At 47.3% G+C, this 13429-nt stretch overlaps 1 protein-coding gene across 1 annotated transcript in view; it reads left to right on the forward strand.

Annotated features, from left to right (window-relative positions):
* The first annotated feature begins 3921 nt into the window (after positions 1–3921).
* DCHS2 (dachsous cadherin-related 2) overlaps positions 3922–13429 on the forward strand; it is a 341195-nt gene continuing 331687 nt past the window's right edge. The window contains exon 1 of the mRNA XM_075544792.1: positions 3922–5958. Within this exon, the coding sequence (XP_075400907.1) occupies positions 3922–5958 (2037 nt within the window). The remainder of the gene's footprint in view (positions 5959–13429) is intronic.

The raw sequence follows: 13429 nt of genomic DNA on the forward strand, positions 1-13429 counted from the left end.
TGGAGTAGGGAACCAGTGGAGAGGTCTAGGAGACTGGCCCCAGTACCATAAATTAAGTGGATTCCTGCCCCTCCCCTGAAAAGAACTTGTTCTAAAGGACAACATTGACTCTGCAGCTCCGGGAGATGGACATATCTGATCAGAGCACACGGGAGCAGATGAAGGGGCAGGAGGAGAGAGTGGAGCACAGCCTGGCCCACCAGGCCATGAGGATGATGTTCCTGAGTAGAGCAGCCAGTCCACAGAGAGAACAACATGGCTGGCCCCACTATGAGAAATGATGCCACTCAGTGACTAAGGGCGATACAGGGGACTGCACCGGAGGCACAGTGTGGGAATTGCACCTGACCTGATCCCACCACACCGAGGCAAAGCACTGGGGGTGTGCAGCAGAACAGCAAGGGAATGGAGTGGCAAGGTCCCCAGGGAATGCTGAAAGTGGACTTTGGGGCCAGGGCGTGATGCCCCAACAGACTGGACTGGAAAACGCTCCTAAGGGCCAGCAAACGATCCCTGAACTAACTACAAGCTTTTCTTTTGTGGAGTGTTTTGTTTTGTTCTTTGTCAGTGGTTTGTTTTTGTTGTTTTGTTGTCTGGTTGTATACTGTTGCTTTGTTTTCCTCTGTCTTGTTTTCGTGCATGTTAGTGTCTCCACAGGTCTGTCTGAATAGGACAGGCTGGATGAACTATCTGGAGGAAAAACAACGGGACCGACAGTTCCGGGGGGACTTGGGGTGGGGGGGTGGGGGGGTAACGAAGTGGTGTTAACAAACACAGGGACAAGGGAACAACATGGGACCCAAAATGGTAGAGAGGGGGGAGTGGCAGGCCTGGTGGGGAATGATCAAGGGTAAGGCTGCGTAGAGAAGAGGTATACTCTAGCCCAGGTGGTGACGAAGCATGGTAGTAGGGCAGGAGGAAAGTCAAGGGAGATGGAGGAAAGAGCTAGGAGTCAAAGGGCATTTATGGAGGTCTAGACAAAGACATGTACATGCAAATATATATAGGAGGATGGGGAAATAGATCTATGTGTCTATATTTATAGGTTAAGTATTAAGGTGGCGGAAGGACCTTGGGCCTCTACTCAAGCACTCCCTCAATGCATGAATACTTTCTTTTATTAAATTGGAACTCTATGATGCTCACTCTCCCGACACAACTGCTGAAGCCAAAGTGGGTGAACAAGTAAATGTGGTGAAGAAAGCTGATGGTGCCCGGCTATCAAAAGAGATAGTGACTGGGGTCTTAAAGGCTTGAAGATAAACAAGCGGCCATCTAGCTCAGAAGCAACAAAGTCCACATGGAAGAACACACCAGCCTGTGTGATCGAGTGGTCCCAAAGGGATCAGTTGTCAGGCATCAAAGAACAAAAAATCATATCATTGGCTGCACACCTCCATGATAGGATCGCTGAAGACAAATGGGTGCATAAGCAAATGTGGTGAAGAAGGCTGATGGTGCCCGGCTATCAAAAGAGAGAGTTTTATAGAAAGGTTAAGTGTACATCAAGAAAGCATCCCTCCCAGTACTGTCTAAGCCTACAAGTCCAACATTAACCCTTATGTCCAACACCAATCCACAAAGTCCTCCTCCATCTCACAGAACACACGCAATGATGCCGACCACAGGAGGAAAGCCGAGTCAGTGTAAGCATCTCAGCATTGGCAGGGGTCTCCCCAAGGCTGCTCCAGCACCCAGGGCTGCATGGGGTAGGTCCATGTGGCTTCTCCTTGGGGATGTCTTGCAGGAAGTCAGCCTTGCAAGCTGAAGCAGAGTGCATCTGCAAAAAGCAAGAGACCTGAGAACTAGAAAGGTGAGACTAACTGAGCCATTTATCTCGCCACCCTTCAATTAACCCCACATGTGTTTATCGGCCAGGTTGGCACAATAAATTAACTACCTCACACAGGTTCTAAGCTGGAGCCGGAATGGGGGTGGAAGATAGGGGTCACGAGGTATAGCATGATTTGACTTAGCATTACACATACCAATCTGGGCACTTGATTGAGATTTATTTATGAAGGGAACAAGGTGGGGCGTGGGGGGGCAGAAGGAGTGGGGTTAGTTAGGGTGAGTTTAGAGCAGTTAAAGTGTTAGAAATCTCAAGATTTAGAGCCAATTTCCTTGATGATAAATTTTTTAGTGAACAGAAGCTAGACTGATTTTAATAATGTCTATCTACATGCACTATGTCTGCTATAAATGCTTTTATTAATATTTTGTCAGAGGTATAGGTGAGTTAACTGTGGATCAGCAATTACACACACACCCATCATATATTAGAAAAGGTCTGACAGCTTTGCTGCATGGAAGCGCTATACAGGGCTTTGGGTGCTCCCAGTAGGCCAGGAACAGTAGCTGGGAAATTAATCCTCCCCTCTAGCCCTAAATGCAAAATTGCAGAAAACATTTGCTAAATATAGCCAGTCACTCTTCAGTAGGCAGATATTCTTTATTAGAGACGATTGTCAATATCAACAGATTGCTATGGATAACTGAAGGGAAACCTGCGTCTCAGGCATTTCCTGGCGTTTTATGTGGACTGAGATACACTGGTTTGGAAAGTGCCTACATTAAGAGTATTGCTCTCAAACTTCCCTGTTTTGAAGCTGTGATGGAGCTCCGGAAGGTAGTCTGGCCCCCACCCCCACCCCTCAGCCACCCAGTCTTTGTACCCATAAGTCAGCATCATAAAACATCCAGAGAGTGCTGGGATGCCGCTGAATGCTTAAAAAAGGTTTGCAAGCCCAATCTGTGGTCGCCATTCCCGGTTGCAGAGGGGAGTGACCGGACACTCGCGCGTCGCGTCATAGTAAAGCATGGTTTGCACCACGTGTGTCTCAGATTGCCCGGGTTTCGGAAAGAAGGTTTTGCCAAGTTCTGTCTTCCACTCTGCTGTCATCCCGGCCCCAATGCAGTCGGCCTTTGACGCCATCTGTCCTCCCGCTGGGGACGAGTCTCTCTCGGCAAATGGAGAACACAAGTTTGGCTCCCCAAAGTGATTATAGCCCCTTCCCTCGGCGCTCAGCCGGAGCCAAGTATCGGCCAGTCGCAAGGGCAGTCCGGGGACGGAGGAAGGAGGGCGTGGAGAGACTGCTTCCTCCCCCTCCCCTCCCCGCTCCGCCCCAGCCACCCCCGGCGCTCCCAGCCTGGGCAGGAGCAGGGCTGTGCGGCTCCGCGCGCCCCACGGCCCGCCCCTCCCGCCCCTTTCCTCTGGGGGCTCCCGGCACCCGCGTCCCAGCCTGAGCTGGAAAGCGTCCCGCTGCCGAGCCGTGGCGCGTAGGCTGGAGTTTGCCCTCGTGTGCGCCGCGTCACTCGGCGCGGGGAGGGGAGGCGGCGGGAGCGGGTGGCAAGGAGCCGCGTGGTCCTGGCGCCGCGAGACGCCGCGGGGAACACTTGCCCTGGGAGCCGCAGACGGAGACTCAGCCGGAGCCGCCGCTCCCCTCCCCGGGGGCGAGGTCCCACCGCTCTCCGCCGCCTGCCCGCACCCCAGCCCTGCTGGAGCCGGACTCCAGTCCCCTCTCGGCGGGCGGGCGCGCTTTAAATCATCTCCTCCTGGGGGGCAACAACAGCATAATCATAATGCACCTGACTTTGCCAGCAGGAAGCCGCCAGTCTCTCAGAACCAGGAACAAGATGTACCAGGAATAAAAGGAGAGAGAAACGGAGATGAGGCCGGTTGAAAGAAGTCCAGGGGCTGAATAGGTGGCTGTTGCGGCGCCGGCGGTGCCCGCTCCCCTCGCGGCGTGAGCTGCAGGCGAGGACCTTCCCGGCAGCTGCAGATGTAACCTCGGGGACCCCTGGGTGCCACGGGTTGTTTGCCACACAGAGTCTTTCTTCTTTGGCTCAGACACTGAAGAGGGTCCTGGATTGTTGCGCCGCTCGGTTACAAGCTGTCATTTACCGGGAGCTGGTGTGGGAATGAGCGCTTCTGGGCAGAGGATGGATGAAGGGCGGCAGCCGCGCGGGGCTGCCTCGGGGAAGCGCCTCCGGCTCCCGCGGAGGAGAAGGTCGCCGGGCAGGCTGCCGGGCGGCAGTGGCGGCGGCACCCGGGCGCAGTCCCCCCTGCTCCGGCTCTTGGTGCACGCGTGGCTGTGGGCAGCCTCCTGCGCATCTGCTCAGGTGTTCAACCTGAGTCTCTCTGTGGATGAGGGGCTGCCTCCAGACACGCTGGTTGGCGACATCCGCGCAGGGCTGCCCCTGGAGCAGCAACAGGAGGGGGGCGGCTTCTTCTTGTCTGAGGACTCTGAGGACTCCCCGCTGCTGGACGCCTTCCACGTGCACCCGGACACCGGCATCATCCGTACTGCCAGGTGCCTGGACCGCGAGGAGCGGGACCACTACGGCTTCGTGGCCGCCACGCTGCTGGGCGCCGTGGTGCAGGTGGAGATCCGCGTCAACGACGTGAACGATCACTCTCCCCGTTTCCCCCGGGACTCCCTGCAGCTGGACGTCTCCGAGCGGAGCCCGCCTGGGACTGCCTTTCGCCTGCCAGGCGCGCACGACCCAGACGCCGGCTCGTTCAGTACCCAGGGTTACACCCTGAGGCAGCTGTCTGACTTTCCTGGGGACCCCGCAGGCCCATACTTTCAGCTTCGCTACGGGATCGCAGGGCCATCGCTGCTTCCTCGGTTGGGCTCCTCGTCGCCCCTGGAGCCCTTGGACCTGGTGCTGCTGCGGCGCCTGGACAGAGAGGCAGCTGCAGCGCACAAGCTGCAGATCGAGGCATGGGACGGCGGCCACCCTCCGCTCACCGGCCGGCTGCGGGTGGAGCTGCACGTGCTGGACGAAAACGACAACCCGCCGGTTTTCGAGCAAGCCGAGTACCGTGCCGCTGTGCGCGAGGACGCCCCGCCCGGCGCCGAGGTCTGCCACGTGCGCGCCACCGACCCGGACCTGGGGCCCAACGGCCAAGTGCGCTACCGCCTCCACGCGCGCCAAGCGCCCGGGCCCGGCGGTGAGCCCCTGGGCGACGCAGCCTTTTTCGAAGTGGAGGAGCTCAGCGGGGCGGTGAGAGTGCGGAGGCCGCTGGACCGCGAGGCGCAGGCCTGGCACCAGCTAGTGATCGAGGCCCGAGATGGAGGAGCGGAGCCCGAGGTGGCCACCGTGCGCGTGTCCATTGTTGTGCTGGACGTGAATGACAACCGACCTGCCATTCACCTGCTGTTCCTCACCGAAGACGGCGCCGCCCGCGTCTCTGAAGGCGCCAGGCCTGGTGACTACGTGGCTAGAGTTTCAGTGTCCGACGCAGATGGGGTTCAAGAGAATGGAGAAGAGGCCGCTGGGGAAGTTAATGTGGGCCTTGGAGGAGGTGACATCTCTCTGTCCTTGGAGGGTGGGGAGGGAGCCTTTGCGCTACGTCCTGGAGGTCCCCCTGGGGTATTTTTTCTTTATGTCCAGGAGCACCTAGACAGGGAGAAGCGCGACCTCTATGAGTTGCGATTGGTGGCCATGGACACAGGGTCCCCACCGTTGAGCACTGAGGAGATACTGCTGCTCCGGGTGGCTGACCTCAACGACCAGCCGCCACTGTGCAGCCAGGAGCACTATGGAGCCTCCGTTTCTGAGGCCGCAGCCCCTGGCACCGTGGTCCTGTGGGTCAGCGCTTCAGATGCAGATGAGCCCGGCACAGACAGCGCCCAGCTTCACTATGCGTTGGTCCAGCCTCTAACTCGCTGCTCTCCAGGGAGTCTGTCGCCCTCCGTGGGGTGCGGGCCATACTTCACCATTGATCCCGAGAGTGGTGTTATCAGCACTCTGCGGACTCTAGACAGGGAAGTCCAGGAGAGGGTAGAGCTGAAAGTTGTGGCTCAGGACCTCGGAGAGCCCCCGCTCACTGCCACCTGCCTAGTGAGCATCACTGTGGATGATGTGAATGACAATGAGCCCATTTTCCAGAAGCAGGTGTACAACGTCACCCTTGCGGAGCATGCGCCAGTCGGATACTGCTTTCTACAGGTAAGCGCTTCGGGCCTGTGGATCCACTGGGTGGTTCTGGAAAGTGTGGAGACTTTCTGAGTGTGCCCAAGGGAGAATTGTGGAATCTGTGGTTAAACCGGAGCTCCCTAAAGCAGGATCACAGGCCCTATGTCGTTTCCCCCTTACAGTGCAATCAATATAGGCCAATGATAAATGGTGGTGTCAAGCGGTTGGACTGTGTGATTACTAAAGTCCTTCCTGAGGTGGAGTTTGGATTCTGCTTTTATGGAAACCTGGTTTGCTTCATGCGGGCTCTGTGCATTCTAATCAGTGTTGGAGGGACTACCCATTCTCTGTAACCTGTGCATGTCACAGTCGGAGCATCATTATTTGCCACCCTAGTGAACGACGGTGGTCCTCATGCATGAGTGCTTCAAATGACGAGGTATATGTCTTTAAACAGTGAGAGTATTTTGGATAACCATTTAAAGAGCTCCCTTAAATCTTGTGCAATTTTTAAAAACTTTCAAAGACTCATTGAGGACATCAAGTTATCTTTATTAGCAGCGATCATGGGCTGAGCTTCTGGAAAGGATGTCTTCAGGTCTCTAAGGAACAGTGGGGCTGAATCTTTCCTTAAAAAGGGGCACCCCTCTCTGATTTTGGTTCAAGTATTTTGCCTTTAAAATTTTTTCTCATATCGCCACATCAGAATGCTATGGTGTGCTCTTACTTCTAAATCTGACTTCTGTGAGATAACAAACCCGATTTATAAGATTGTTAGGACTGCAGTAGATAAATGGAACTCAAGGGCCCAAGTCAACACTACTAAACTGTGGCCTGGGTTATTTAATTAAGTTTTTATATGCTAATTAACTATGATGTCTCCCCCATACTATGGTCCTACTCTCCCAGACCAGGCAACTCATTCCCTCAAGGTGCTTGGTTATGTCATTTTAATAACTCTTCCCCCTGAATCTTCTACTGCACTCATGGATATATTTACGGTAGTAAATACACATACACAAATATCCTCTGTCAAACTGATGTATTCACGGACATCTTCCCACTCTCCATCCCACACCTGTTTAGCCTATTCACACATCTACTCCTAGATCACAATTATTGTAAGATTGTATATATAAAGTATTTATTTCAGTTGCTGTTAACTCAAACCTCCTACAGTCTTCCCTTGCCTCATCTTTTTCTTCTTTTTTTTTTTAACCCGTCTCCTAACCGCATATTGCCTTTCCACTCACTCAAGTTAACACGTATCTATCTTCAAGGAACTTAACCTCCTTTCTTTGTCACCCACACTGAGTTGTTTTAAGACTATGGCTGCTTTCTGCCTAGTTTGGGGGTTGAAGTTATAGCTCTAAAAATATATATATTTTTATGTTTCTCTAAAAAGAATGTTCCCATAAGCACTTGTTTTGAGAGTAAGTCCTGCTTTGTTGTAACAATACACGGCATTTTTCAATCCTTTGGATCTGTGGGTAACGACGATAGCTCCCAGGCCTTTCTCGGTGTGAGCGACAACTCTTTGAGTTGCTAGCTCATTTAAAAGGAACTTTAAGTTTAATTGATGCTAGCTGCTGCAAGATACACAATTACAAACGCTAGTGATTAGCACAAGTGGGTGTATGTGATTCAGTGGGACTGGTCTTGTTCTAGCCAAGACAGTGGAAGTAACTGATACCATTACCTCCAAAGTTGTATTGGCCAGAGTTCAACGATGTGTTCTTTGGTGTATTACAAAGGAGTCTGGGAAATAGAGAGAAGCACACCGTAGTATCTGTCATGGATTTCTTTTTTTAACATTTTATTAGGGGTTCATACAACTCTTATCACAATCCATGCATATACATACATCAATTGTATAAAGCACATCTGTACATTCTTTGCCCTAATCTGTCATGGATTTCTAAAACCTAGAGAAGACAAGTCGGACGAGATGATTTCCAAATTTTTTCCCATCTATTCGGCAGGCTCCAAGGATCATGGTATGAAGTGATACAACTCTCACTCTTCAAAATAAAGAAATAAATAATACCTGACGTCAATTATTGTGATACTTCTGATTAGAACAAGTCTTTAGAGCTATTTCTACATTTGTGAGGTGATTCTGCTGTGAGTTGTGCTTTTATCCCATTTTTAGGGCCGGGTCTGTGGTAGAACCACTAGAGTGAACTACTGTGCTTGGCTTAAGTGAATGACTCCACCTCTAACAACCACAAAAAGTCTTCCCAGGTTGTCAAGTATTATTGCTGCTGCTGCTGCTGCGTTTGATACGTCCCTGAGTCATCGAAGGACCCCTTGCCTGGGGCTGTGCCATGCTCACACCTTTGCTTTGTTAGAGCCCATTGTTGCAACCCTGCCGCTCCATCTTCTTGAGGTTGTGTCTCTTTCTCATTGACCGACTTACCAAGCATGATGTCCTTTTCCAGGATTAGTCTCTCCTGGTTACGTGTCCAAAGTATGTGAGGTGAAGTGCCGCCATCATCGTGCCTAAAGAGCATGCTGTCGGTACTTCTGTTGTCTTCCTTATTCAGTGTGCAACTTTTACATGCATATGAGGTGATGGAAAATGCCATGGATTGGGTCAAATGCACGTTAGACTCAAAGTGACATTCTTGGTCTTCAGCATTTGAAGGAGGTCTTTTGCAGCTAATTTGCCCAGTTAAGTGCCTCCTTTGTTTTTTTGGTCACTGCTTTCACGCCACCATTCATCCTTCTGTTCCTAGCACTCTGTTGACTTTTATGTTGCTGTGATGCTGGAAGCAATGCCAGTGGTATTTTAAATAGCAGTAGGGTCACTCAAGGTGAACAGGCTTCAGTGGGGTTTCCAGACTAAGACCCAATTATGAAGAAGAAATTGGCTGTTCATTTCCAAAAGGGTAGCTACTAAAAACCTCATGAGTTGCAGTAGAAATATTTCTAGAAAAACAAGTGACCATCTAGCAAGGAATCAACAAAGCCCACATGGAAGAAACACACCAGCCTGAGTGGTCATGAAGTGTCAGTGGGAACAAGCATCTGAAGTTTAAAAACAAACAAACAAACAACCTCATTGAGGTAAAGGAGAGGGGTAGAGGTAGACACCCAGGCTCATCTGGGCATAATTAGACATTCCAACAGAGAGAGGCCACACAGAAGAGATGATACATCCAGGGAGCAGTATAGCTCCCATGAAAAACCTAACAACTCTCTAGGTCCTTAATACTTCCTCTTCCCATTATTGTGATCTCAATCATACCTCACAAATCCAGCTAGTCTGGTATACATACATCAGTATAGACTAGAGCTTTCAATTTACAGAATTCAGGATAGACAAACCCCTCAGAAACAGTACCGAGAGTAATGACTTCAGGAGGGCAGGGGAATAAGGGAGGAAGGAAACTGATAGCAATGATGGTGAAATAATCCCTTGAGGGGTATGAATACCAGGATTGTAGGTGAAGGGATAGAAGGGGCAGTATAAGATATGTATAAATGACAATACATAATATATTAAGGGTTTCCAAGAGTGGCAGGGTGAGGGAGGGAGGGAAAAAAGAGGGACTGATATCAAAGGGCTCAAGAAGAAAGTTGTTTTGAAATTGTTCATGTCAATATTTGTACATATCTACTTAATATAATAGATGTATGGACTGTTAGAATATATGTAAGAAGTCCAATGAAATGATTTATAAAAAAGCTAATGTAAGGTTTTGATTAGAGATAGGCTAGTAATTTCCATCTTTCTTCATGTCTATCAATTGCAGATGAACAGAAGATGCATAATTTTATAGTTTAATCAAGGTTATTAAATCTATTGAAATGTCTTATTAAAGGATATTCAAACTGCTTAGAAAAATCTATCTGTAAGCATAATTGTGCAAATTATACGGGCAAGTATACACTTGGTATAAATTTTATTTTTTCACAATACACTTACATAATGAAAGTAAAACAAATTTTAAGAAACTCATCCTGATTAAATTCGCTGGAACTGTCTTTTTAAGGATGTCAGAGCCCTCTTACTCACTGAGCTCTGAAAGCCTCTCTATAACCACTGTATGCACTGTCTTGGTGTCTGTGGGCCCCAGTAGCTGATCCCTCACTTCCAGGCAGTTTTCCTAACAGCATCTTTTGCTTCCTCCTTTCTATCCTTGAACACTCAACCTCTCTAAATAACACTTGGGGGGGCGGGGGCGGAATCATCCTTCTCCCTGCCTTTGGCTCTCAAGACCTTTCCATCTAGCCTTTGGATCTCATGGTAATTCTTCTAGGATTTTCCTAATTACATTCTCTCTGTTCTTTATAATTAAGTCCTTCGTTTTGCTCTATACTAATTTTCCCCTTTGGTCTTTATATCTGCATGTCTGTAATTTTGTCGTACTGTGGTGGCTTGTTTGTTGCTGTGATGCTGGAAGCTATGTTAACGGTATTTCAAATACTCACAGGGTTGCCCCAGGTAAGCATGTTTCAACAAAGCTTCCAGATTGAGAACAGACCACAGGAAAGGAATAGACTATACACTTATGAGAGATTAGACACTGAAAAATCTTATGAATAGGAGAATATTTTCAAATATACTGAAAACTGTTATAGTAGCATTGGGATATTGTCAGATATGGTGTTGGAAGTGGGCCCATAAAGTTGAAAGGCACCTAAAATAAGACTGTGCAAGAATTACCTTCTCAAGTAAAATTCTCAGCACCTTCATTTGCTGATGAGACATGATTCAACCTGAGAAGAAACAACTCTAAGCAATTCTTGATGGTTGGAGCATGAAATGCACGTGCACACCCATGTTGATCACCGCACTGCTCACAAGTGGAAGAAGACCAAAAGAAGTGACATGCCCGTCAAGGGCAGAACAGATAAAAAATTTTGTTACATACACACAGTGGCATTCTCTTCATTGCTGAAAATACAATGATGAAATGATAAAGCACCTAATGGCATGGATTTGCCTAGAGAAGTGAAATCAATCAATCAAAGGACAAATATTGTATTAGAAAAACCAAAGATAAAGATTTTTATACCAAAGGGAAGAGATTTTAGACGTTACTAAGGGGGAAGGGCAAGTGAGGGAGGATTGGACAATTAGCTAAAAGGTTGATAGGTACTAATTTGGATGAGAGGGAAGATAGCAACCCTTAAGAAGAAGATAAATTGAAGGAGGGGATAAAGTAAGCTCTGGATGTGGGAGCGATAAGTAGTTTAAACTGCTCATAGAAAACTGATGATCTAATCCACAATTTTAAAATTGTTAAGAAAAGAAAGGATGTTTGAAAACACTGTCCTATATACTATAGAGTAAAAATTCTCGATGCAGAAAAATGTTTATAATACACTTCCATGAATATAAAATAGAGGATATGTAAAAATGTGAAAAAAAAAATTAAATGGAATGAGTAAAAATCGATTTCCTCGGAAATAGTGGCTGAAATGAACTGCTGTTGGCCAGTTTGCATTAGATAATTATATGAGTACCATGCTGGGAATGACAAAGAAATGATATCACATTCATCATCAGAAAGGGCATTCTGAGATCTGTCTTGAAGTACAATACTTAGTTGTGACTGGGTAATATCTCAATGTCTAAATATAGTTAATACAATTTTTTAATTTATGCACCAACCATTAAAACTAGTAATGAAGAAGCTGAAGAGTTATTTCAGCTTCTTTAGTCGGAAAATGATCAAGGATGGAATCAAGATGCATGGATAATTATTAGTGTTTGGAACAAAAGAGCTGGAAACCAGTATTGCTGGTGCAGGTATCATTGAGTTGGTTCTCACTCAGAGAGACCCGGTGCCCAACAGAAGGAAACACTGACTGTTCCTGCCGCATCCTCACGATTGCTTGAGTTCGCTATTGCAGCCATGGTGCCAAGCCATCTCCCTGAGGACCTTCCTCTTTTGGATGGCTCCCCTCTTTACAAAACGTGATGTCCTTCTCGAGGAACTGGTCTCCTCTGACAAAATGCTTAAAGTGCATGAGACCACCTCTTGCCATCCTGGCCTCTAAGGAGCACTCTGCTCCTCCTTCTTCCCAGACAGATCAGTTTGTCAGTCCTTTTAGCCATGATACTTTCAGCATTCTTCTGCAGCACAAAGACTACAATGAATTGCTTCTTCTAAGGTCTTTCTTAGTCAATATCCAACTTTCACAAGCATATCATGCAATTGCAAAAAGCAGGACTTGAATACTATCCTTGCTCTTCAATACTCTGAAGCGGTCTTGTGCAGCAGATGTACCCAATGCAAGCTGTCTTTTGATCTCTTGACTGCTGCTTCCAGGAGCACTGATGGTGAATCCAAGCAAGACAAAATCCTTGACCGCTTCAACCTTTTCTCCTTTTATCAAGATGCTACTGAATGTTCCAATTGTGAGATTTTTTGGTCTCCTTTACATTGAATTGTAATCGATACAGAAGGCTATCATCCTTGATCTTCATGAGCAAGTGCTTCAAGTCCTCCTCACTTTCAGCAAGCAAGGTTGTGTCATCTGCATATCACAGGTTGTTAATGTTCAATCCTCTGGCCACATTCTTCTTCATATAATCCTGCTTCTCTGTTGATATGTTCAGTATACAGATTGAATAAGTTACAAACCTGTGAGAGATTACAACCCTGTCACCCACCTTTCCTAATTATAAGTCACACAGGATTCCCTTGTTTTGTCATCACACAACTGCCTCTAGATTCTTGTACAAGTTCTGCATGAGCACAAGAGTGGAATTTACATTCTTTTCAAGGTTCTTCATAGTTTGTTATGATTAGTAGTTGAGAAATATGGTCTTGGTGATAGAAATAAAACTGAGATAGAATGAGAGAATTTTACAAGGCCAATGTCTCCTTCATTGCAAAGAACTTTCTTCTACAATATCAATGGTGACTATACACAAGGCTTTCACCAGATGGAGTACACAGAAATCAATTTGATTATATCTGTGTGATGAGTTGATGGAGAATGTCAATATCAACATCCAAAAGAGGCCAGGGGCTTACTGTGGAACAAATCACTAATAGCTTCCATGCATGTTCAAGCTAAAGTTCAAGAAAAAAGTTCAAACAAGTTTACAAGACCCAAAATATGACCTTGAATATGTCCCACTTGAATTTCAAGAAAATCTCAAGAATAGATCTGACTCAGTGGACACTGATAACAGAATGCCTGATGAGCTATCAAGAACATTATACTTAAAAAACAAACAAACCCAGAGGTCATTAAAAACACAGAAAAGTAAAAAAATAGATGTCATGAGATTCAGAAACTTGCTCTTAATTAGAGAGTAGCTAAGGCAAGTGAAAGAAATGGTGAGGTTAAAAACCTGAGCAGAAAAAACAAAACCAAAAAAACCTTAGCAGAAATTTCAAAGGATAACTTGAGAAGACAAAATGAAGTGTTATAATGAACTGTGCTAAGAGCTGGAATTAGCAAACTGAAAAATACAAGCTCAGTATATATCAATGTGAAGTAGTGAAGAAAAAATTTAAGCCTTGAGTTATAGTATTGA

Source organism: Tenrec ecaudatus, chromosome 3, assembly GCF_050624435.1.
Source record: "Tenrec ecaudatus isolate mTenEca1 chromosome 3, mTenEca1.hap1, whole genome shotgun sequence".
NCBI classification, from domain to species: Eukaryota; Metazoa; Chordata; class Mammalia; order Afrosoricida; family Tenrecidae; genus Tenrec; species Tenrec ecaudatus.